Source organism: Phoca vitulina, unplaced genomic scaffold (assembly GCF_004348235.1).
Source record: "Phoca vitulina isolate PV1807 unplaced genomic scaffold, GSC_HSeal_1.0 scaffold76, whole genome shotgun sequence".
Taxonomy (NCBI): Eukaryota; Metazoa; Chordata; class Mammalia; order Carnivora; family Phocidae; genus Phoca; species Phoca vitulina.
Window position 1 is genome coordinate 4,461,383 of NW_022589779.1, and position 27,485 is coordinate 4,488,867.

At 37.6% G+C, this 27,485-nt stretch overlaps 1 protein-coding gene across 6 annotated transcripts in view; it reads right to left on the bottom strand.

Annotated features, from left to right (window-relative positions):
• Window positions 1–17,588: 17,588 nt before the first annotated feature.
• The window catches only part of NAV3 (neuron navigator 3), a 579,712-nt gene continuing 569,815 nt past the window's right edge, over window positions 17,589–27,485 (bottom strand). For all 6 annotated transcript variants that reach the window (XM_032393716.1, XM_032393720.1, XM_032393719.1 and 3 more), the window contains 3 exons: window positions 27,350–27,468; window positions 23,094–23,297; window positions 17,589–18,520 (listed from right to left, as the gene is read on the bottom strand). In XM_032393716.1, the coding sequence (XP_032249607.1) occupies window positions 18,401–18,520; window positions 23,094–23,297; window positions 27,350–27,468 (443 nt within the window). In that variant the 3' untranslated portion in view covers window positions 17,589–18,400. The remainder of the gene's footprint in view (window positions 18,521–23,093; window positions 23,298–27,349; window positions 27,469–27,485) is intronic.

Sequence of the window (27,485 nt, forward strand, 5' to 3'; positions counted from 1 at the left end):
AGGAAGGAAGGAAGGAAGGAAGGAAGGAAGGAAGGAAGGAAGGAAGGGTGGGTGGTCTCATTCTCCCAGTCCCTGTGGGAAGACTGGAGCCTAACTTAATGATAAGCACCAATTAGCAAACACAGATGGGTTAATCACACGGACATCCAGGGTCCTCCACCATTTTTGTCTTAGCTCACTCCAGTGCTTAAAAACTCTCCCACCTTTGTTTCAGTGAAATTTAGTTCATTCTCTCTCTCCTATTGCAATAAACTTGGCTCTTATGCTAATAGTCTTAAATAAAGTCTTCCTTGCCTCTAGAACTCCATCAGGTGCGATTGTCTTTGACAGGTCACAGGCTGATGTTCTCCACGGGTGGAGATAGTCACAGCCTTGTTTAGGCATAGTTTTAATGGTTGAGCCCCCAAAGGAACAAGAACACAAAACTGTAGGTTTTGAGTGAGTGAGTGAGTGAGTTTGTGTGTGTGTGTGTGTTAGCTGGGTGAATTAGGGAACATCTTTCCCTCGGTTTCACCTTCTCATCTGCAGGAGCTCCTGTAAATAACTCCCCTGTCCCATTCCTCCCCTCCAGGGGATGAGGAGTGAATTGTTTCTGTGGTAACCTTGAGAATAAGAGATCTGCTGACAATAGGCCAGGTTGGCAGGGCAGCCTGAGAGAGAGTAAAGTAAGCATTATGTAAGTGTTTGTTAAATTAACCAGCTGAAATATAAACAAATAAGTTTCAAACTCAGGCATGGAGCAGGTAGATCATTTCTGACATCTTCAAATGATGTTTTTCAGGTCAGTGCTTACAACAAATTGAAGATACTAAACTTACAAATTCTGTTAAAATACTTAAGGAGATTTAATTAACTAAGCTGCTCAAGGAATTGAGTATTTAAAAGAGTTTAAATCATTAGACTTGAACTAATCAATATTAACTAAAGAATAAGTAAAAGAGATAAGGTGACTGGTCTTTCCCAAATACAGTTTTTATTTTTTTTTATTTTTTTTAAAGATTTTATTTATTTATTTGACAGAGAGAGACATAGCGAAAGCAGGAACACAAGCAGGGGGAGTGGGAGAGGGAGAAGCAGGCTCCCCGCGGAGCAGGGAGACTGATGTGGGACTCGATCCCAGGACCCTGGGATCATGACCTGAGCCGAAGGCAGTCGCTTAACCGACTGAGCCACCCAGGCGCCCACCAAATACAGTTTTTAGATTTATAAATGACATGATAAAATTTGTGAAAAATAGCTTAAAGACCTAGGGAAAATGTGGTTTTTGAATTTGTAACTTTAAGAAATTGTCAATTTAACTGAAAACTGTAAAAGTATATTAATTGCTAAAGGGCATTCTAGAAATTCACATTAACTATTAAAATATCTTACTAATAATTCCAATCTTTCAGGGATTATTTTGAAAAGCATGACGGCAGATGTGAATGCCACTAAAAGGTCAATAAAAGGATTCTGAATATTGACTATGGGGAAATTATATGTATAAACTTCTTCAAAATACTTTATTTATTTATTTTGGGGGGGTGGATGGGGAAAGAATGTCAAGCCAGTTGGGCACCGAGCATGGAGCCTGACACAGGGCTCGATCTCAGGACCCTGAGATCATAACCTGAGCCGAAACCAAGAGTCAGACGCTCTGACTGAGCCACCCAGGTGCCCCATCTGTATAAACTTCTTTGGATAGTTTTTTAAAAAAGAAACCAGCAATCAAAAGTTAATGGCCCTTGGGGCGCCTGGGTGGCTCAGTTGGTTAAGCGACTGCCTTCGGCTCAGGTCATGATCCTGGAGTCCCAGGATCGAGTCCCACATCGGGCTCCCTGCTCAGCGGGGGGTCTGCTTCTCCCTCTGACCCTCTTCCCTCTCATGCTGTCTCTCATTCTCTCTCTCAAATAAATAAATAAAATCTTTAAAAAAAAAAAAAGTTAATGGCCCTTTAAAATAAACCTTCTGTATTCTAAAATTTCAAGAAAAATATTATTTGCTATTTTTAATTTATATTTATTTTAGCAAGCATATTGTTAAAAACAAGACAACAGGCCAAAAATGGAGTCCTTTATGCCCCATATCACCAAATTAAGACTTATCAGTTTCAGCTCTCCCAGAAATGGAATCTTAAACCAGTCAAATCCAAATCACCTGATCAGCACTAGTTAGGTAATCTGCCTCATAGACCCCTGTGATCCCTGACGGAAAGTGATCTTGCACTAACTAACCTGCTTCTTTGTCTAGTATAGCTTCCTTGCTCCCACTCCCTTCTGCCTATAAAAGTCTTTCCTTTTGTACAGTTCCTTGGAGCCTCTTCCTTTCTGCTAGATTGGATGCTACCCGATTCATGAATCATTGAATGAAGCCAACAAAATCTTTAAAATTTACTCAGTTGAATTTTTGTTTTTTAACAAAATAAAATTTCAACAGGTCCTCCTTTACCCAGCGACCCAATTCTACACATGAGTCGAATTTTAATTTTTAATATTGTCTAAACCACCTAAGATGGAGTCACTTACACTGGGAATAAAACGGAGGAGGCAAATGCAGGCACATGAAAGAAAATAAAATTTAACCCTACCTAACGTAAGTCGCAGGAATTTACAGCTCTTTTTAGAAATCAGCGCAGGATACCTGCCGATCCCCAAACGCCAAGCCTGTTGATGAGGGCTCTGGACTTTCTCGTTTCCCTGACTCAACTATCCTGATCCAAGTAAGGAAGAAGACCACGAGGCAAGCAATCAGCTGAAAAAGCCAAACAACTTCCACATTTGCCTGTAAAAACCCTCTTCATCTGTAAGCAACTCAGAACTCCTTGTTCCCATAGTCTTGAGTTTCCAGGATTGCAGGGTGAAACCCTTGCAATAAATTCATCTTTTGCCTTTGCTTTACTTAATTGTGGAGTCCATTTAGAGAACTGCTGCCTAACTTTACTATTTTAAATTATTATACAGGTAGAAGGCATTATGCTAAGTACCTTAACCCGACCCACTGAGTATTTCTCTTCTAGTTGTATTGATACACACATAATAATACAAAATAATACTACCAAAATAAAAATAATACAAAATAATACTACCAAAACAAAATAATACTAAATACAAAATAATACTACCAAAACAAAACCCTGAAATATGAGAGCTACTCTGTAAAGCACAGTAAGATTTCATTTCTTACTGGAGTCCCCAAAGAATCAGTTACATTTGCTTTAAGTTAGGGAATAGGTAGGAACTTGACAGTGGCTGTGATGCAAATGTATTTTATATAACTAAATGTCCATTGTCACATATGTGACTTCCCCAGTCATCAGATTGTCCCTAGGGGTAATATATTTCAAGGAGATCTAATTTATTCTGTGAGCATCTGCAAATAATTTAGTGAAAACATGGGAACTTCCTCTACTCAGACTTATGAAGGCAGGTCCTGTTTCTCTGAGTAAATGTATCACAAAGATAGTATTACCATGTACATGGATGCCATCAATGGAAAATCAGTGGCACTTAATAAAAAAGCTAATTGCAACACATTCAAGAGGAAAAACCTGGAGAGACTGCTCAGAAGCTAAGTGAAAAATAGGTTTGGGCTTAAGCGTCATTAAAGAAAGAGAAATAGGCTAAACAGAATGAAAAATGTGGGAACGTGGGGAGGTGACAAGGCAGAGTGGAAGGAGATGACAGAAGACTTCTGCAAATGGATTTGAGGGAGGAGAGGAGGAAAGAGGAAGCAGGAATGGTGAAATTCACACCAGCGGGTTTGCTGGCTTCCATCAATAACAAGGGAGGCATTTCTCAAGGCCATTCCATGGAGTAGGAAAAGAGGACACTGGAGAAAACAGCATGTCCCAAGGCCAATCTGTTGTACCCATCAAGGGTTGACCTAGCTCCGTGAGCTGTCGGAGAGAATCGTGCGTGCATAGCTAAGGGAGAAATTCAGACCTTTCTATTTTTCATTAGTTCAATAAAAACCAGGACACAATCAACATAACAAAAGGTGTGCAGATTACTTAATATAATTCTACTGCATTCATCAAAAGCCTTTCTCTCTTTAGAAGCCTGTTCTCCACAAATTGTTAGGTGTCTTACAGACTAATGAAACGCATCATCAAAGAAGCACTTGCACTCATATGCATTAAGAAAAGCATGGGCAGGGCCACCTACTGGATGTGCTGTGACGTGCAAGGAAAGGTTCTCCATTTAAAAATCCCTCCCGTCATGGGCTTGCTACGGGCCGTGGGGATTGGGGGAAATTCCCGCTAGCAGAGTCATTCGGGGTTAAGCATTCTATTCTTTGAAGTCCCAGGTTAAAATGTAAGTCAGCTAGCTAACTGAAAGAAAAACTAGACTTCTTTTTTAGACAGGATCCTCATCTCTAATGGCTAATAACACTGTAGATGGCAACATGGGGCTATCTCCCCAGCTTTTCTTCTTTGTAATGAACTCCAATTAATATGAGTTGGCTGGACAGAAACGTTTTACTACTGTGAACCTGCCATCTTGATCATAGCTCACTGGACAAGGGAGGATACCTGATTCCAGCTAGGCCCATCAAGATCTTTTGCTTAAGAATTTAAGCTTGAGATACACAGAAATTAGGAATTGCTAACTGAGATGAATGAAATAGCTCTAGGATTTTTTTCCTTAAATCTGAGTTACCTAGGCCCCCACTTTTAAGTGAGGAAAATATAAGGGAATTCCAGTACGATCATAAAATGTTTTTACAATATGATATAATCATGGATAAGAGTAATCCTATATTTATATTTATAACCTCTATCCATTTATAAGACCAAAGACAGTTACAAATATAAACAAAATTATATAGTCAATAATAGTCAAATTAAGATAATAAAGGTCATACGAAGGGAATGCTGTTTTGCTTAAAGTAAATCATGGAAAGCTCAATGTGTTACGATGATGAACCAATTTTCCCGTGACTGACCTTAATTCAGATAGCATGTGTGACATGATGGGTTGATATTCTGTAACATCATCTCATGTACCCCTTGTTATAAAATGACTTTGACTCGGTTCTTTTATCAATAGCTCTTATCATTTAGAGCAGCACGCTTGGAACACCATTATAAACATCCAAATTCAAGGTCTTAAAGGAAGCACAGAAATTGATTAGCAGTATTTGGTTTTAAGATGGTTGTCCAAATGATTTAGAATGTGTTAATTTCTTTAAAAATAATCATTATGCCAAACATCTCAAATATTTAAATCCAAATAAAAATAACAAAATATATCCATGTTTTCCTAAGCCTTTGAAGGTTCCAATTTGAGTCTCATTGCTCCAGAGAAACACTGTCTATCTAGTAGAACCTTCTGAGATAATAAAAATTTTCTGTCTGCACTATCCGTACGACAGCCACTGACCACAGGCAGTTACTTAAAATGAACTAATGTGACTGGTAAATTGAATATTACATTTTATTTAATTTTAACCAATTTAAATTTAAATAGCCATATGTGGCTGGCAGCTGCTGTAATGGCCAGCAGCTGTACTTTTTTTCTGAATACCTGTCAAATGTTGGTTTTCCAAAATACTACTAAAACGACTCTTTGTATAACAAATTACCCATGCAATTGAGTAGCTTAAAACAACAAGCCTTTATTTGCTCCCATAGTTTCCATGAGTCAGGAATTTGGAAGTAGCTGAATGTCTATGTGAAATATTATTATTAGTTAATAATAATAACACTAATTATATTTATAAAATATTAATACTTTCATTAATGTTTCATATAAATATAAAAATAGTCTGTCCCAAGTCATATAGCTAGTCAGTGACAGAGATGGGATTTGAATCCACATAGTCTGGCTCCAAAGGCTATGCTTCTTCTTTTTTTTTTTTTTAAGATTTTATTTATTTATTTGCCAGAGAGAGAGCGAGAGAGCACAAGCAGGGGGGAGCGGCAGAGGGAGAAGCAGGCTCCCGGCTGAGCAAGGAGCCCAATGTGGGACAGTGATCCCAGGACCCGGGATCATGACCTGAGCTGAAGGCAGATGCTTAACTGACTGAGCCACCCAGGTGTCCCTAAGGGCTATGCTTCTAACTGCTGTACTCCTCTGCTACGCTAAGTGAGATCCCTGTTCACAACAGAAAAATTTCTTACCCTGATATGTAGAGACTCCACAATCTGGCCCACAACAACCCCTAGCTAATCCCATTACTTTAACCCTCATCAACTCCAGCCTCCCCTCCCACAGTACCTCAAAGTACATGGCCAGCCCGCTTTGCACCACCTCTGTCTGCACCTTTATGCCTTCTGAATCTGGAAAATCTAGTTGAATGAGGGTGTGATCACAGAGAAACCAGCCCGTGAGAAGGAGCAGGCCTCCCAACTGCCACGGTTTCCTACATCTGAATTGTAAAGCTATGGAATCCAACTTTGACAAACAATGTGATCTTTCAGACTGTTTTATTAGTGTTTATTTAGACTCTCAGCTGAAGAACAAGGAAAATGAAATTTAGTGCCGAGCTGTGTGAACATGGTCTGACTCTTGGATAATTTATTTTTTATGACAGATTCCATTTTCTGCTGCTAGCATGATTACACGGGAATACATTTGTCCACTGAGAGTACATTTGTGTCTTTTGCATGGGCTAACTCAGTGGTAGCATTTAATTTGTGCAATATTATTCACTTATCAGCCCAAAAGACAGTTCATGCTCAGAATTACTAAGTTATTGAAATGTTATTACAAGAATCAGTCTTGAGAGGCAAAAGGAACATTAGTGTGTAGCTTGAGATTGTCTCATTATCTTTAAAGTGCAGATATCATTGAGATGATTAGTTTCCTGGATAAATTTAGGTTTGAAGGGGTGTGAATATGTACTCTGTCAGAAATGTTGTGTTGCGTATTATTTATTGTGCGGTGCAATTGTGGAAAACTGAAATATGAACAGAGTAAAACTGGGTGGATATACACCAGTAGGGTTTGGTGCAGTCCATTGAAGAGTGCCCCTCTGAAAGAGACTATTTATCAAGTCTAGCCAATTGTTGTAGTGGTGGAACGTGGCCCAGTGTTGCTAGAAACTTTGAATTTAAGAGGAACCAGATTTCTGGATATCTATATGAAATACCCTGATATTTAAATGTTGGTAAGTGTGGCAGGCATAATTCTAACAATGACTTCTAATGACCCTCTTCTATGTGTAATCCTTTTCCCTTGGAATGTGAATAGGATCTGTTACAAGAATGAGATATTATTACTCCCATGACTGTTACATTAGGTGGCAGAAGGCTGATTATCTAGGTAGGCCTAATATAATCACAGACAATCAAAGGGAGAAAGCACGAGGATACCACGAGATTTTGCTGGCTTCAAAGCTATACAAGGCCACACCCAAGGACTGAGAAGACTGTAGATGCTGAGAGTAGTCCCAGGCCGACAGCCAACAAGAAAATGGGGACTTTGGTCCCACAACCCCAAGTAACTGAATAAGCTTGGAAACGAATTCTTCCCCAGAGTTTTCACGTGAGAGCTCATTCTATCCAACACTTCCATTTTGGTCTTGTGAGACCCTGAGCAGAGAACCCAACTGAGCCCAGCTGATTTATGACCAACAGACTCTGAGATAATAAATGGGTGTTGTTTTAGGTTGCTATCTATGTATTTATTACCCAGTGACAGAAAAGTAATATTGTAAGCAATTAAAACTATTTAAAAAATTGTTAGGAGGTCAATTATATGCATCAAAGAGGCATTGGTCTGCAAGCGCTGGTATAGCTAAGATGAGGTGAGTCAGTTTAGAAGAAAGAGGGTCTAGTGTTCCTCCATTTTCTGATGTAACAAACTATACACTGTGCTTCTTATGCTCATTACTTAAAGGCATCGTAAAAGAAATAACCTTTTGATTTGAAATGCAAATAAAAAATGGCCACATTTTGGATAATGGGTAAAAGCATAAGATGATATGTGTGAATGCATTACTAGAGACAATTTATTGGCTTTGTGGATATTTTCTGTGTTCAGTAATGTTAGGTCATTGAGGTAAATTAAGAAGAAGGGAACTTTCCTTAACATTTTTTTTCTAAATATGAATTGGGGGTAATTATTTCTTTAAAATTCTGTATCATTGGCCTACACAAATCTGCCTCATTTATTCTTGATCAAGGATGTATCTTTAAATAGATGGTGACTATTTGCATCCCTAAAGGTTCTCTAGCTTGAATACCATGTAGTGAATATGGGCAAGTTCAGAAATTCCATGAAAGGTAGTTTCTGTTAGGGCAAACAAATTTTGGAAGATTATTCTAAGTGGCTCTGGGAATAAACTTGTTCTCATTGCATAGATAACAACATTCTTTGGCTAATGTGTTTCTTAAATATAAAAATGATTAATCAGCAAATACCTTCTCTTGCAGCCCTTGGAAGACTCTCCTTATCTCTTCAGTGTAGTTAACTGAACACCTAGTGCGTTCAAGACACTGTGTTGTGGACAGAACACTAAGAACAAAGATGACTGAAAAGACATGCTAGCTAGCTAACTAGAAGTACTTTACTGTCTCCTTTTTCTTTTTTAATCTTCCTGTTGTAGTTAGAAGTATGTGTGGGTTCTGTTAAAGATGTTACCAAGATTTCTTGGTATGTGCCCTTCCCCCCACCCCACCATACACACAAATATCAATTCGAAGACAAAAGACATTTGGACTTGCTCAGTTGCAGATGAAAAAGCTGGGGAAATTCAGCATCCCCCCAGTATCTGCTCCAACTGCTTGCAGAGACCCTGCCCAGGGATGTTTACTGCATACCAGCTGGTAAGCTGGATTTGCACACAAGCGGGTTTAAGAGACCATTCTGTCCTCTTTGGCAGATCAGTGTGACCTGCTGCATATCTTAGCATTCACTTAGGTTACTCTTGCTCTGGGCAAGTTCAAGTAAAGGGTAGGGCTTTTAAGAGCAGGCTGGGGCCCCGTAGAAATTTTGAGGGTAACCTGGCTAATAACCTTTACAGGAGATTTTTACAAATGCAACTTGTTTGGGCTCTGGCTTAACCCCCCAACCCCCTGCACCTTGCCCCTCACCCTGGGGGTGGAGATGGAGAGAGTGTGTCCTTCTGCAATTCTTCTCAGGTGAAATTTCTATTCCCTAAGCCCAAGGCCAAAATGTGGGGAGAGGAGAAAAATTTCCCTTTCATTAGCACTTATAATGTCTTTAAAATCAGCCACTTGTTTACTCAGTGGAGTCATAAGATAATGGATGTTCATGAAATAAAACAAATGTCTTAACTTTAGAGACCACAGATGATTCTTAGTATCTGTTTGGGAATGCTAAAACTTACATAAAATATAACATTCACATTATCATTGTTGTTTCTTTTGGAATTTTCTAGTTGGTGTCCCATGCATATTAAATAGGCATGCATTTAGCTAACTTGTTATCCTTTGATTGAACAGTAGTGTTTACTCTGGGATTCCTCTTTTTCTTCAGTTTTATATGAAGAGTAATATAAGGTTATATAAGAGATTTTTTTTGCCACTTTCTAAAAATTGGTTATACTACTTTGTAGAGCTATCTATCTTTATGATATTATTAACACATCATAACATGCCAGAAGTTACAATACTTTGGCCACAAAATCTTTCTTTTTTTTTCTTCAAATTAACCCTTGGGTTGATTACTCAATGAAAGGTAACAATGTAAAATTTCTTACAGCATTTTTCTATGGTATGTTCAAACTCCTGTTCCCCTTTTGCCTTATTGATGTTAAAATCTGCAACTTGACCTTTCTTTGAAATTAATGGTCACACAGTAACTGTAGGTCGGATTCTAGCAGTATCTAGCAATATTTGCCTGGCTAGAAAAATGTTTTCATCTGTTTGCACATGATCTAGTTTCTAGTTCTCTGAAGGTCCTGCATATCTTTTGCAATTCTTTCCGTGAGGAGGAAATTTCCAGAGCAGACTGCAAATCCATGGCTTCCCGCAGGAGCAAGGCAGGAGTCACCCTCATGGAGCTAACACACCAGCTGGTCACCCAGAAACTTTGCTCTCCACTATTGTTTTATGCTAATGGCATTTTTATTTTCAGGCTGGCGATTCATATAACATTAGTATCAATTATAATTTCATTTGATAGGGTAATTAATTCATTTCACTTAAACCCTAATGTGTGTTTGGACTATTAATAATTCCAAATTTCTGAGTGTGCCACCAATATGACAGACATCTTTTTTTCAAGCTAGTTAGTAAAACGCTTGGTTGATACTGAAGAAAGCAAACAGCTAAAAAGCACAGTATTAAAAAAAAAAAGGCTAATTACTGTGCTACTCTGGCAAGGGGACTATTATGTTCTTTAGAGTCAGCCTTGTGGCTTCTGCAGATGAACTAAATTTCTAGTAGCAGCGCTTAAAAAAATGTAGTCAAGGAAATACGGTTTTTCAGATCTTGGAAAGAATAACTGAACTTTAATACATAAGAAAAAGAAAGAAAGAGAAAAAACATTACATTTGAGAAATACCCATACACTTTCAGGGTTTCTAGGAAACCAGATTAGCAATTAGAACGTTGTTTGGTGAACAGTGAATGTGGGCAAGAAAAGTGGATCGCCCCGAGGGATATTTTATGCAGATCAGGAAAAGCACTGCTTTAATCTGCCTCTTCTCTCTCATTTAGTATGCAAGTCCATTTTTAGTGTATTGGTAGATATTGGTCTCTTATTCTGTCTCCAATCTCTTAAAACATTCTCTCTTTATATTTATATATGTTAATATTATTGATAGTTTTGCAGTAAAATTCCGATCTTGCGTGGGAGTCATTCTGCTATTTCAAATGTCTTTGAATGGTTACTCTTTTTTTCTTTTTCTTGTGCTTCTTCTCCTTTTTTTTTTTTTGATCTAGAGAAGAGACTCATTTCCTGTCAGGCAAAAGGACAATTTGAGGTAAGTTCCTTCTTTATCCAAATGTAGGATGAGTAGGCATCCTTTGTCCTGGGATTATATAGCAAATTGGAAATCAATTTTTAATTTAAGAGTAATTATCCAAAATTTAAAATTAAAACTCATATTCAATTTATGTTAATTATGTTTGGAACAACTTATCTATGTGAATCTACTTTTTAACTATTCGTTTTAAAAAAAAAAAGATTTATTATTTATTTTAGAGAGAGAGCCAGCATGTGTGCACGTGGGAGTGAGGGGTGAGGGGCAGAGGGAGACAAGCAGACTCCCCGCTGAGACCATGACCTGAGCTGAAATCAAGAGCTGGACACTCAACTGACTGAGCCACCCAGGCACCCCCTAACCATTTTTGAGTTCTGAGTACAGATCAAGTTCTTCTGATAAAGACTGTGTCCAAATTGACATGTGCCAAAAGTGTAAAACACATGCTAGATTTTAAAGATTTGGTTCAAAAAAGAAAAGAAAATACAAAAATATATTAAAAATCTTATTAAAAGGCATTTTAGCCCGATTATATGTGAAATGATAACATTTTTGATATGTTGGGATAATAAAGTACATTATTATAATCAATTTCACCTGTTTCTACTTTTATTAATATGGCTACTGAAAATTTTTAGATTGTGTATGTGGCTCTCTTATTTCTACCATAAGTTCTGCAATAGTCCAGAATATGAAGCGTGAACGTAGTCCACGTGAATTTCCTTCTCCTGAGAAATCACTGGTATTGAAAAAAGACCCTCCTCTAGTTTCTATGTAGTGGCCAGACAGGAGAATTTATCTTCAATCACCATGAGCCTGACTCTGGCTGTTCATTGTGCTTGCTTTTGGCCTCAAAAGTTCAACCAATACCAGGTTTCTGGGCAGCATTTCTCCATCATTATCTGAGCTTCTAGCCCTACCAGCAACCAGCTAAAGAGCCTGCCCAGTGCCTACACCAGTGGTAACTCATGGAAGACCTAGACTAGGGAATGAAAGCAGCTTACCAGGACAGCCATTTGCCTGGGAACGAGGCAGCCCACCTTCAAAGAAGTGCTGATGTTAGGCAAATGATCATTCTACTACACTCAAGCAATTTATAGGGAATTTGGTCCAGCTTCTACACCTTGGACACCATCCTCTGAAACAAGCTTATACTCAGTTGCCTCAAATCAACACACTAGATTAGCATCAAACCAAACTGAACACAACTATTGAAAATACAAGCATGCAAGTACTCATGGATGGGCTCTGACTAGATGTCTAGATTTTCTATTATTCCCTGAGAATATGGTTTCTGGGAACTGATAAATACACATCATTTGTGTCACAATGTCTAGAATGACTCCTGCTACATTGGGTGCATTTAGTTATCTATCACCATTTTTAGGGTATAAAATCTAGATGAACACAGATGATGGGTTAGTTGATTATTCCTGGAAAAATCACAGAACATGACAAGGGTACAGATTTCTGACTCTGAATTCAATGGTTTTTTTCCTTCTTCCATTATACCCCTCCTTTATAAATGTCACATTAAATGGGCATAGATATATTATGCAAATTGAAAAATAAAGGCCAAATGAACTATAAAGATGCCCACCACATCTCTCAAATTTTAGTCTCTATCTTCTTCGCTTGGTCAAGATCTTTCCAGTGGGAAAACATCCCAAGATGAAATTCACAACTTCACTTCTCATTTCTATGCTAAGGATTCCTATTTTGATCTTTTCAGCCCCCACTTGTCTTCAAGGCTCTAGTGTTACATTTCCAACTGTTTTATCCGTTCCTCAAAAACCCCACACATTTAAATTGTACTATATATAAGTCATCTTCAAAGGACTTGAAAAGCAGAAAGAAAAAGAAAACTTGGTAGAAAGTATGTAGTACTCTACATCTAAAGGGAACACAAATTCTAAATATGAGGCAGTATTTTGTCTTTACTGGATTACACAAACCCTCAGGTTATCCACTTCCTTCCTTGGTCACCAAATAGCTTCTAATTAATCTGACTTCCCAGGACACTCCTCACCTGTAAAAGTGGTTCTTCTTGAATGTAATGCTTTTGTTTTACAGAAGCTAACATTCTGTTGCTATCTCCGCATACAGAAATATTTTAATTCAATTTATATGTATTGAAAATCCACTATATTCTAAGCCCTGAAATTGCACAATAAGTGGCGTAAGAGAAGTATGTAAGATATATATCTTATTATAGAAGATATTTACATATAATTTCTAGGAAAGCAAATAAATCAGATTCTTGACCTAGTCTGAAGGACCAGAAAGGCTTGTCTAAGGTAACAGCATTTGAGAATGTGTAAGGGCCTTGGGGTAAAAGGAAGTAAATTACTGTAAAAGAAATATTGTTTCAAACCCGGTCTGGGACAAAATCTTATTGCTTTGATATAACTAGTAATCTCCTTATTTGAATAAATTAGAACTCTGATAATTGCTTATTTATGGGATCAATATTGGTCTTGGGAGACCAATCACTCATGCATCCACCTGACAGTTAAGAGTCTGCAGACCTTGAAATGAATATTCTTTTTTGTCTAATCTATATAGTCTATAAATGCCTCTACTAGGAGAGAAACTTACAAATTGGCCCACTAGAGGTTTTTCCTGTGCATGAAGATTATAATAAAACTCTGACACGTGCTCATCGCTAAATTGTCTAGAAAGTTGTTGTTACTGTCTCAAGAATTACTTCTAGGTCTACAATTAGGTTAATATCATACAGAACAGAACCAAAATGGGGGCACTGGATGTGGTGAAAAAGGAAACCAAGGGATAAGCAAAATCCAGATCAAGCAAGGAATTGTCCTTTGATATTTGGATCTTATTCATAAACACAAGATATAAAAAAGATGAGGGGGGTGATCACATTTACATTTTATAAAGATCAGTCTTTCTAGAATATGCTATTCATATAAATATGTGAGTCACAAATACAAGCAACAGATTTAATGTAAATTTTCTAGCAGCCACAGTAAAAACAAGTAAAGAGAATCAGGTGAATTAATTATAATACTATAGTTAATATAACCCAATATACTGACAGTGTTTTCATTTTAACATGTAATGAATGTAAAAAAAAAAATTTACTCAGTTGTTCATCAACTTCAACTCAATACTATGCTTTTCTAGAATATTAAGGTGCATTGTTAAAAGTTCCAATGACAAGGGTTTAGTATTTTTTTTAGTTTTATGGAAAACAACTTGAGAACTTCCATTTTCTTCTTATAAGATTATAGTTCAGAATGTACTATGTTTAATTTCTATGAATACGCTTTCTTATTGATGAATGCCTGCATAAATAAGAAATAATGGATACTTCATTCAGAAATGCAATATTTTATCTGTTGGTGACTCCCTCCATCCAAAAAAGCAAAACACAATTGAAGCTTCTTTTAAAACAACTTATCAAAGACACAGAATTAACATTTTTTAAGGTGGCTTATCTCTTATAAAAATGTAGGGGTTTTTTTAAACGTGAAAATCCAAAAGGCTGAAATAAAGGCATTTGAATTTCTCCAAATTCAAATATAATTCATTTGATCATTAATTCTATCGTGTCTGAATTCTAAATGTCTGAAAACAATCTTATGAAGCGATACTATAATTATCCCATTTTACAGATGAGGAAACTGGATGAAAGACATACATTTAGTGAGACTCTAATATTACCTTGAATGTATTTACAGATTGAATCCTGAGAGTATTTGTTATCCTACTGATATAATTAACTTGTTATAATGACAGCATCATTTGAGCAGCTCATATTTATTCAAAGTTTCCTGAGGGCTAGGCATTGTTTTAAATGCTTTACAGATCCAAACCTAATCCCCCAACAGCCCTACAGGTAGATACTCTTACTAGCTCCATTTTTTAAATGAGGGAATTAAAAGACAAATTCTTAAACAAATTTTTTAATAAGTTGAAATGCTTCACATATTGTTCTCAAGAATGTTTGAAAATAGCCTAATACATATTTTATTAGTTTGTAATAATGGTTGCAAAAGCAGCTACCGTCTATGGAGGGCTTTGGAAGTGTTGGGCACTGTTCAAGGCATTTGCATGTAATAACCCATTTGATCGTCATGGTGATCTGTGAGGGGGGGGATACTATTACTATCACTATTTTATAGGTAAGAAAACAGAGGCATCCAGAATGTGGGTAAACCGGCCAACGTCACACAGAGAAGAATGACAGTGGTGCGATTCCCATTTGCAGCCTGATAGTGCACATGTCAAATTGTACTCAAGTTTTGTATTAATGCAGGTTTTATCCAGATAGGATGAAATGTGGAAATTTCCTGCATTCCCCAAACTGTGAATGAAGAAACGAATGCATGAGTTTTGGATGACTGACCCATTTTAACTAATGCCTCCCCCCCGCCCACAACTGTTCCAATTCAAAAGTTTTCCGGTTTTAAAAATCAAAACCCTACTTATATCATCCAAATATACATTCTAATTAGTGGGGTTGGAACTCAAGGTATTTTTTTTAAAAAGTCTAATTTTAAAGGGAGTTTTCTTTTTTATAATTTCTATTAAAAAATTAAGCACCACCAAAAATCATTCTGCTTTAACATAATCTTTTAAAGCTAAAAGTTTAATAGAGGATTTAGTGAAATATAAACAAAGAAACACTTAATAAGTTGATTTAACTAATATCAACATTCTATTTTATATTAACTCATTTTATAATCAAGCATTTAGATAGACTAGTGAGAGTTTTCTAAAAATACCCACTGAACAAATTTCATTAAAAAATATATATCTCTGGTCTTCAGTTTATTTATTTACTAAAAGCTATGTGGTCCTCTCTATAAGGTATATAAAAGAAACATTTACACACATCCTTATTGATGGCTCATTAATAGTACAAGCAACATTTTAAGGCTTGACACTTTTGGTGTATGATTATTCAGTTTTTCTCCATATATAGACACCACACCTTGTTGTCAATAAATAATTCCACTTTAATGGCAAAGTAATAATTTAGACAGATACAGGGTGCACATTTGCAAAAAAATATATGCAAGCTGGTTTACAAGCTAGAGGAACAATAAACCAATAGAAAATACATCATCCAGTTAAGTCCATTGACACCAAGTACTTATTATTGGGGCTTTACAAAGACTACAAAACTTTTCAGATGATTTATTTCACTGTTTCTGCCTATTTACATGATATGTTACATCAAAAATGTACAAAATATAAAATGTATACAGACAAATGTTTCACAAACTAGTTTAAGTTGTAAACTAGGTGAACCTACTGGGATGTATTGCAGGAATTTGTGTTTAGGATCATGTTTGGACTGTGTGTCTCAAAATGGCAGGGAAAGACTAGCAATTTCTTTTAGATCACATATCATACAAGGGCAACTAGTCACTCATCCAGCTACATATACTGATGTTTTACGACAGCTCTGATCCATGTTTGAGGCTTCAAAGTCAGGGTGACAATTCTATGTGCATAAATTCAGTTCAGGTTTCCCTTGGGGCAATAGCACCGTGTAGGACCTATAGACTGAGCGACACTCTGAAAACGGCACAGATGTCTCGTGTTGTTATTGTTCTATAGCAACTGACCCACGGGTGGTCACAGAGAGTAGCACCAATTCACGTCCTGAAAGCAACCCATCCTCACGCTCCTAGAACAAGTCTACACCATGGCCTAGCCCTTCGGTTCGGAAAACTCAAAACCCCGCCCTCTGTGCGTGGTGGTAACTTCTCCCATGATTCCAATTGGTTTTCATGCACGCTCTTTAAAGCCTGCCACAACAGATGCATTTCGGACATTTTTACTCTTCCAAAAGCTTATTGGCTTCATGTACAGTTTTGAAGCATGCTCACTCTAGCACTGATCGCTCCTGCATCGTCATAACAACTGTAAATACAGGACAAACACACCAGATAATAACAGCTTTGAGGGTTTGCATTCTGTATTTGTTTGCAATGTACAGGAAATCTCAGCAAGTGAAACACCTCTTAACACCGACAGGATTAAAGTACATTTGTGTGCGTGTGTATGTGTGTGTTTGTTTCGATTTGTGCAAGATTTTTAAAATGATTATTTACAATCCCTACCCAGTAGACTGTGCAAATCTAACCTTCTTTTACAGTATAAACGCTTCTTCCACAGTGACTTCACTGCTTCAGTGTTCTTTAATGCTGAATTTCTCATGTACAACGATAGCAATCAAAACGACATGCTCCAAACTAAGAGGAATAGTACGAATAATAATCAAAAGAGGAGGGGAGGAAAAGCCAGATAGTTGTGCTCATGTTGCATCTACTGCTTCCAGCTCTGCTGGCTAAGAATTCCAAATCTCCCTCCTTCTACAACTCTTTTGCCTAGAACTGGATGGAGGGTAGCCACATGTCTTCACTTTGAAGTGATGGTCAAAGAGGGTTTCTGGGCTAACTTGAACATTTTGGAGGAGAGGCGATCTATTCCCAAGGTAAAAATACTGATTTTTCTCCTATCCAATTCTTCCAAAAAAAAAAAAAAAAAAAAAGAACCCCTGAAATAAGAAAAAAAACAAAAAACAAACCCCAAACAGATATCTAGAGATGAGGCTACTGTGTTAACTGGTGTTGCTTGGTTATAAAATGAAAAGACAGTGGAGATTACCAATGGTTTAGGATTTAAACCAACTGTTAAACTGTCGTAGAAATCTGTTTTAAGGCAGTGAGACAGCACCATAGGAAATGTTCCTTCTTTCACTGAAAAGGCTCCAACAAATAAAGCCCTAAGAAAGCCTTTTGTCAGTGTTGACTAATAATTGGTATAAAACTCTTGTTAAGGGAGTGGGCAGGTGGTTTAAAACAACCTTATAAAACCTGTGGTAAAAACAACCTTATAAAACCTGTGATCATACACGAGAAAGTTGGCGGAGCACATCATGTGAACGTGGCAGTTAAGAATGACATTGGCACGTCTCCAGCTGGCCGTGGTCGTGTCTTCCTGGCGGTCGCACAATTCCGCTCGTGCCGACGGAGGACTGGCCTCTTGGCTTCGTTTTGGAATGGGGTGAGCGCACAACACAAACGCTGCTGGAGCCCTGTGACCAGCACCATGGGGCACGAAGGAGGTTGCACGGAGAAGAAGGGGCCCTGCTTGGGGGGAGGACGGCCCCTCAGAGGAAACGAAAGGAAGGGACAAAAAAGGGCTGCATTGTAAACTTTTAAAGAGGAAAAAAACAGAAAGTCCAGTTTGGCTATCCCGTGTGCAATCGATTCAGTTGCCCTGTCCTTAGGGTCCTTCCCAGTTGAGTAATGGAGCCGGACATCACTCCAAGGATATAAAAATGCCTAGAAATAAAATAAAGTTAAGCTTCCGTTTCAGTTGAGCATCTTGGCGGTTCCGACTTAGTTCTGCTGCCTCCTCGGAGACCACGACTCTGGGTCAGGGCCCTCGACAGGGTGCTTTCATACTGGCAGTGGGTTAGTGAAAATACCTTACTTGTTAAACCTTTTGAAAAAGCATAGTCTCTTCCCCTAACTTCTTTCACCCTCTAGAGAGTAGATTCAAGAGATGAATCTAGAATGTCTTCATGGTGGCTGGTGCTATCGCTGTCACAGCTTTGGGTGCCCGAGTAATTGGCTGCTTCTTGGAGTTTCATTAGCATATTCATCTGAAGAAAGAAAAAGAGACATCGATGTAGGCAGTGATGCAGTGAGTGAGCCAGCCCCGCCAAACACTCGGCCCTGAGCCACAGGGACGCAGCGCGCCTCATCCCATCCAAGCGAAACGGGAAAACCATTTCAGATTTGTATTCGTCGCCTCCAGCTCCTATCCCGGTTCTCCCAAACATGGCTACACCACCAAACCATAAGGACAGAATCGGGCCTCTAGATAGCTCTTTTATTTGGGGTTGTGAATGAATACGGCTCCAGCAGGGAGACGGGGAAAGAAACTGTATCACAGCTGGACATCTGGGCTCGTTGCAGGAGAGCACGCCAAGCTTCCCGGCTTTTTGGCGGGGAGAGGCAGAAAGCATTGAATGGCAAGTGAAAGTCAGCAAGGCTCGTACACACACAGGCGCGCACACAGGCGCGCGCGCTCCCAGGAGAGAAGGAGGGGATGGGGTGGAAGGAAGCCAGCTGCCGCACACAAGCGCACCATCTGCTGTTTAGGAGCTGACCTCGAAGGAGGGGATTGAACGAAGCGGACCATGAGTGCTTGAGGAGGGAGAGGGAAAGAATCACTGTCAAGTTTCTGTTGTTGTTGCATTTCTGGCTAAAATATGATTGATATATCACTGAAAACAAAAGCCACCTTCTGGAACAATAGCAGCTGTCTCGGGTTTCCCAGTGGATAGGACAATGGTAATGTTTGTTCCAGGAGAAGGGACATACGCGTGAAGGCACCTGGGGAGAAAGACAGCTAGCGTGTCCATGTACTACAAAATAAAAGGCAGCCACCTTGCTTGGCTTTTGATAGATCCGCAGATCCACCGTTAGAGAAAAAAGACTGTTTAAAAGCAAATTGTGGATACACTGTTCAACGATTTTAGAAAGCGCAGGAAAACTGGCACAAGTCTTCATGAAAGGAGTAAGACTTGTTTTCTTGTCAAGGGTTTCTAGAAATTGTCCTAATCTTTATGTTGTCTAATGCATAGTAATTTTATTATTTTACAAAGTAATCCCAGTTGTTCTTTTTTTTTTTTTTTTTTTTTTTTTCCAAATTAGAGAACTGGAGAATCCGATCCAATAAAAAAGAGAAATCTAAAAAAAGGATTCCTTAGGCATATGTTAAGCTATGGACGCTTGTGTGCTCGGTGTAAAATGCGTGTTCAATAAACGTTTGTGAAATCGATGATAAACTGGTAATCACCAATTTTAGCAAGCGTGCCTCTCTTTAAAATATGCTACAGTGATAGCATATTTTAAAGTAATTTTAATATTCTTCAGGACAATATTTTTCAACATAATTGTTAGTCTAACTCTCTGAATTTATTAAATCAGCTACATACAGATATGAAATGAAAATAGTTAGTGACAACCAATCAAACCCCATAAGGCAAAAAGCCAAATGTCTCCATCAACACATACTTTCTCTCTCTCCCTGTCTCTCACCCACACACCCCTCCCCTCATGCACGTTCATATTGCCTCCCTCCTTTCTGATGTCAGTTCCTCTGTCAATAGTCGCTGGCTGTATGTTCAAGCATTTGGGTGAAGATCATTTGTAAAACACAATTGTGTGCTGAGTGTCCTCCTGATTTACTAAGAGTAGAAATTGTTAATGACGTCTGTTTAAAGGGGTATGATTCTAACCTCAGTCACAAATGTTTGAAATCACTTGAATGCTGAATGTTGTAAAACTTTTATGGTGTAATAGAAGTGTCATTAAAGTCTTAATCTTTGAAGATGGTGCCATACAGAAAATATGCTTTATTAGAATAAGTTCCAAGTCTTAGATTCATAATAAATGTACACACGAGATTTAATTTGCCTTCTCATAGTGTTGCTTTGTGCATTCAAGTCAAAGGGGATTACAAGAGGGGGCAAGGTTACAAATATGATCCAATAGTCACTGAGATAGATCATTATTCTCCGCAAAAGAATGTCCCTCCTCTCCTCTCTTCTGCCTTCCCCACATCCATAGTCATAAATATAACGTCTATCATTTGTAACACGTTGCTCAGGTCCTTATTACCCCTGCTATAACCAATCTGCCGGGCTCCCAGCCTCCATCTTCTCTTCTTTAATCTATCTTCTGCTCTGTTACCAACGAGATCTTTATAACCTGCAAATCTAGCTAAGGTAAGTCCCCTGCCCAAACACCTTTGATAGTCCTCATTATCTGTGTGATAAAGTTTTAACTTCCTACAAAGATAAACAAGCCTCGGCACAATCTAGCAATTGCAGACTTTTGTAGCTCTAATTCTTCTTGCCCCTTTTGTTCTAATCCCATCAATCTGCATATAACATTTTTATTCATAATCATTTTTATTACGCTGTTCTACCTTTCACCTGCTGCTTCCTTAATTTTGGACGTCCTCCATCCAACCACATGATGAACTTTTATTCTTCCTTCCAGACGCAGCTCAAGAATCTCCGCCTCTATGAAGCTTTCTCTTAATCACTTCCTCAATGGACTCTCAACTTTATCTAGCATGTGACTCTACCATTATTTTACTGTAATTTATATAGGTAGATGTCTCTCTCCACTAATGAACTGTGAGCTTCTTGAGATCAGAAATGATATTTTATTTATCTACCAGGTCTTAGCCCTGAGGACATACTTATTAATACTTGTTGAAAGAATGAATAAGTTTGTTGATGATGAACAAAATACTGTGAGATGCACCAACAACTTGTATTCTTGTTCATAGCCAACATATTTCTGACATTAAATAGTGGATTTTTTCCAAATATTTTTGATTTAGATTGGATGGCGAATATATTTTTACTTGATGCCAGTAATTATAGGACGATAACAATAAAAGCAGATGGAATATTTATTTTCTTATCAGAAGGTGCTTGATCCAAAGATTTACTTTTAGATGATAATAAGTCTTTTACTATTTAACACGCCATAATCCCCTGTTTCTTAAGATGTTTAGTTGAGCAGCCATTTTAAGTCAGATTTTTTAACCCCAATTTTCACTCAGTATGGGAGACTCTGGATCTCTTTTCCATACTAGAAGACAAGAGCTTTCAGAGCCAGGGAAGAGTGCTGGATGGGTTTAGCTGATCAGAACTGTGGGAACTGGGAAGTTGAGGGCATCCCCTAAGGGTCCCTTACTCGACAGTTTAATTCTCAAAACAAACTCTACAAAACCTCTCCTTACCTGGAACAGACACAGTATATCAACATGCAAAGGCAAGACTAGAGTTTATAAAATTCAGATGTAATAACTCATACTTGTATCCTAAAGTTTATATTTACTCTGTTAAATATTAAACCATTCTATCAGCAATTAATTAGTATTTGCTCACAATTATGCTGCATCCAAACCAATTCCTCCACCACTGTTGATTTCAAGTTATGTATGAGCTAAAGGGCCTACTACCTGTTAGAAACAGAAAGGTCCAGGCCCTTAAGGATTTTACGGTCTAGAGCAAAAGTCCAATGTAGGAAGTCCTATATAGGAGTTCTCCAGACTCTCATCAGGCCTTTGTATATACTTCCATGACTCTACAGAGCCCTTTGAAATAGCATGCACAATTGTGTGTGTGTGTATGTGTGTGTGTGTGTGTGTGTGTATGCCTTTTGCCATGGAAAAGATCTTAAAAATCTATCAGCTTGTTTACATGTCACCCCCAAAATATTAAGACTGGTCAGCTGAGATGATAATGTATATATGTTGGGTTGTGGGTATAAGAATATTCCATAAAATGTCAAGTCATTTTATGTTCTTGGGTATAGTTATAGGTTATGATTTTTAATCATTTCCTTTTTTGTTTTAAATAACATAATGGCCTTTATTTCAGTATCTTTTCTTTCTGTATTGATTGTACAAGTCCAATGATTTCTTTAGCCATGGAATGGTAAGCTAATAAAGGCATTAAACCTGACACCAAGCCATACAAAATCATCCATAAACACGAAAAAAATACATAAAAAATAAAATCTTTTTCCAATAATACCACTTACTTAATATTCTCAGAGTACTCATAGTTTGGAGTTTTACCGACCTTTCTTAAACCATACAGAACTTCAAATTAAGAAAGACAGGGAGAATCAGAGGGAATAACTTCCTTTTGATTTCCAAGTCAGTTTAGTCTTCTCTACTGTAGGCAACAAAAGACTAACTGTAAGTCTAGTCAGACTAGTTGATATATGTAAAAGATTCTTTAGTTCTCCAAGTGTACATTAGATTATATTCTTTTTTTTTAAATTTAAGAACAAAATTCAGTTTTCTCTTAAATACCTAGTGAAGTGAGTCATGTAATGTTGAAGATTTATTAATTCATTTACATAATTTTCTGTATAATAAGATAAAAATTATGGTCACAGAGTTCAGCCTGGTTTTAGTGTTTCTTGATTGTTAAGCATACAAGTTTGGTCTTTCATTTTTAAGAATTTCCCCCGATGAAAGTAGGCCAAAGGCGAAAGAGTTAAAAACTGAATACCTATATCAGAACAGTTCCAAACACCACCTAAGATAACTAGTATCTTTGATACAAATGACGACATATTGATGACCACACACTGTGGTTAAGAGAGTATGAGAAGACTCACACATCGGCTTCTTACCAGAGGATCCCCTTCTGTGTCACTCTGCGGAACGTGCTTCGAGGTTGAGGCTTCCTTAGTGGCTATGCAGCCCTCATAGCCAACATCTTCCGGTCGCAACTGAAGCAATGCTGGACCATCCTGAGGCAGAGACGCTGAGCTCCATGGGTATGTGTCAAGCACCCACTTTGAGGGGTCTTCCCAAGGTGCCCGTTTCCCATACATCTAAAAAATGATCACATATTTAATACATATCAAATGCATTTCTATTCGGTAAAACAGGTGACCACTAATTGAGTGATTCCTTTGCACATTGAGTTCTTATGGGACTTTCAAGGAAATTGGGTCCATATACAATTTCCCAGATTGTAAATATATGTCTGTCTACATAACTCTCTTTCAACCTGAAGGAGAAACAAAATAAAGATGAACATCTGGGATAGATGGTCAGCATTTGGGAGAGAGTAGGAAGGGGGTTTATTTTAAATGCATATAGAAATCACTGCTCACATTGACCTAGTAATTTTATAAACCAAAAGAAAACTCACAGTTGAGGAAGAAAAGTTCCAGTGATGGAGAATTGAAAAAAGCTATGCTAGACACTAAATAGAGTTCTCTACTAAAGTGCACTTTGCAAAGATGATAAATAAAATAAGAGATTTTTTTCTCCGTCAACCTCACTCTACTCAAATTTTCTTTGGAAATAAAAATACTTTCTCTGAAATCATTTTCTCCAGATTAATTTCCTCTAATAATCTCATTGCTTCCTGTAAAAATTCTTTTTAGATGTTTATTTATAAGGCCAGCAGTAAAAGAAGAGGAAAATGGGAAACGGAAGCATTAATGTTGTCAGGACTCAAATGGAAGCAAAGAGTCGGTGAGAAAGAGATGATAATGGCTAAAGTACTGGTAGTGGAGGAGAGGGGAGAAGGTGAATATAAGACATGTTGAAAGTTTTTAAGCTGGAAGCAAGATTGAAACCAAATTAGGAAGGGCACACTGCAGAGGTGGAGGTGGAATGGACTTTGTAAACAAGTACAAGGCTGCAGGGGGACAGAAAGAAAAGCTAAAATGCAGGGAGGGGCACCTGAGTGGTTCAGTCGGTTAAGCGTCTGCCTTCTGCTCAGGTCATGATCTCAGGGTCCTGGGATCAAGTCCCGCATCAGGCTCTCTGCTCAGTGGGGAGTCTGCTTCTCCCTCTCACTCTCCTTCTGTGCTCTCTCTCTCTCTCTCATTCTCTCAAATAAATAAATAAAATCTTAAAAAAAAAAAATAACTAACTAAAATGCAGAGAAGAGGGCAGTAACATGGCCAAACTAGGTCTTTGATGTACTTCTGTCCTGCCTTGACCTGCTCCTCCTTCCCTCCTGCAATCCTGGTTCCCAGGTGCTATCTGGTCTCAGATAGCACACTGTGAGGTGTTCTACATGGCTTGTTGGCTTGTTGTGGTTCAGAGACAAAAGCAAAATGGTGGATACTGACACCACAAAAGGCATAAGGATTGCCTTGGAGTTATCTTTTGGGTTTCTCCTGGAGGAACTGTATGAGGTTGTGTCAGCCTTGCCTTGAGGAAAAGAGAAAGAGAGAAAGAGAGAGAGAGAGAGAAAGCAAGCAAGCAAACCAGCAGGCCAGGTCCTGGTATCTGTGTATTCCTTGGGAGATAATGGAAGGAGTAGCAATCACTAGATTTTTTTTTTTTTTTTTTTTATGGTTATCTTGTTTTGGAGCAAAAGTTTCCTCTCAGTTAAAAACCTACTTTATAGAGCTATAAGAGATAGCTTGCTATCCAACTTAAGCTAATTGAAGGAAAATGTGTAATTCTTGGAATGTAAATGTTTCAAAAAGAATATGAAGGTCTAGAATCAACTGATGCCAGCCTTTTAAAGAATCATCAAGGGCAGCAAGATTGGAGGTGACCAAATGCTAAATAGGTCCAATTCAAAATTTCAGTGTAAAATAGATATTATAGAAAAATAATTGAAAGAAGATTTAAATATTAAAATATTATAAAATAATAAACTATTAAATATTTAAATATTTAGAATACTATAAATTGATTGTTGACATTTCAATAAAGGTAGAATCACCAGAATAAAAATCAGAATCCATTGTATCACCAGTGTTTTTTTTCCAACTAGAACATCTGACAGAGAGCATTCCCTACATGGTTCCTCATCAAAGCATTCACTTGAAAAGAGATTTTTCTATTCCTCTCAACTCAGATTTTCATCTTTGCAATCAGGCTTTTTTTTTTCCTCTCTTGCTCCAATTCAACGTTCTTTGTTACCAGTAGATCCAAGGGAATGGTTCATAACACATATGAGTCCTTTTCTTACAGAAAACATCTATGGACCACCCCAGGAATATCATCTGCCAATGGACTTCTGGCTGAGCACAACCTTCAGTAGCAATGAGAACTGTCTACCCACCAGAGGGTTTTCCTTTCTTATCTCTCCTGTGTGCTGGATTTCCCCCCTTACTCCCTACATCATGGTTGATTCAGCATTTACACTAACCTACTACTAAACTTGTAGAACCACAGCGAGAAATGAGACATTTTTATCCTTCTTCAAAAATAATTTTGAAATATCTCTCAGTTTTAGTCTGGGAAACTGGTATTACTCTAATGGTTATACTTTCACCTAAATGGAAGCTGTTTAAAATTATAATTCTCAGGATAGTGTTTTATAAGTAATATTGATTTAAGTATTTTAAAAAAGAACTGATGCAGTTTTAAAAAATGAGACTTAAGGAAGTTAAGGATTGTTAGGTATTACTGTTTTTGAGTTTGTAAAATCTTCTTTTTCTTTATCTGTATTAGCGAACACATATGAAATAAAGAGGATTTTGTATATAAAGACTTGGATGACAGCTTATTAATACTGAAACTGTATGAAGAGAACCTTCATTTAAATATTAGTTTTAAAAATTATGACTTCTAGCATATTATAAATTTTCACACAAATTTCTTTTTTGTATAAAATGACTGAAATTGAGAGACTCAACTCACATCTTAGCATAACAGTTTCAGAGGAACCCAGAAAAGTGAGATGTTATACTTAAAAAATAAAAACCTTTGGTATAGTCTTGTATTTTGTCGGAACCAAACAACAACTGGGGCTAGATTGGCTCATACCCATCAAATATGAAATTGTATTACTTAAATCTGGAATAAAACCAGTGGATAGCATGCTCTAGGATCAGTATCTCTGAACATCCTCAGTGCATCCACCTAATATTTATTCATCATGTTCACCAGAACCATCATGATGGTTCTAAATACTGCCCTTCTGTTCTACTAGGTGAGGAGAGTGTACTGGTCAAAGGAAGGGAAAGGAAGGAGTATCATAACCAGTGTCTTTTTAAAGGGTAAAATACTTAACACAGTATTGCAGATGACAAAATATGAAAAGCAAGAACTATATCTTAATCCTAGGAGCAGTTGTGATAATCAGAGATAGAGATGCCTAAGCAAAAACTTCCTAAACTTTGGCCGAGTTGTTGAAAAGATTAGGTTCTTTTTCTTTTACAGTAAGTTGGATGATTAAGCAGTAAAAATCTTAAAGATTGAACCTTGAGTTTTACAATTCTACAATTTCATGAAATCTCAAATCCAATTTAAGGAGATAGTATATTTTGTTGAAGAAACAGAATTTTCTTATTAGTGATGTATTTTGACTTTTTCATTAAGAGTACATAGAAGAGATAGCGTAGCCCCTCATGACATAAGGTAGATGAGAGGAACAGCAGAGATGCTGCTAAACCAACCTGCCATAGATCTTAAAAAGTCAACTGCCTTAGAATTTAGAGCATTCCCTCAAAATAGTAAAGGATCTTGCAAGTGATGTTAAAGGGCTTCAAACAATGAAACATACTAAAAACAGGGAACCCGTAAGCAAAAACTACTTGTTGCAAACTATATGATAAGAGAATAAATGATCAAGGCCCATGTTAACATGTCTGTCTTATAAGATATAGAACTGTCTAATTAACTGGCTATCAACTGACTGCTATTACCCATGGCAATAAGTTAGTTTGGCCTTAAATGGGTAGTTGTTGGAATAAAGGTTTTCTCCTTCTTCTATATATTTATTTTCAGAACAGAATACACAAATAAATAAAGTGTTGCATACTAGTTGATTTTTAAAACTTTACCAGTATATTTATATAGTTCAGGCCTTCAGTGTTCTGTATAAATACCCAGAGAAAAGAATGTTTTTTGCTTTAAAGGATGATTTTGCTTGTTTTTAAATAGTAAAGAAAATTGAGTACTATACCTGAAGACCTTCTCTCACTGCCTCCAGAATGTAAGGTACCAAAGAATAGTTCCAGAGATCCATGAACCACACTCTAGAACCTTCTACATCCATAGGGCAAGGAAGGAAAAGTCGGGGGCCTAAGAAGAAGCAAACC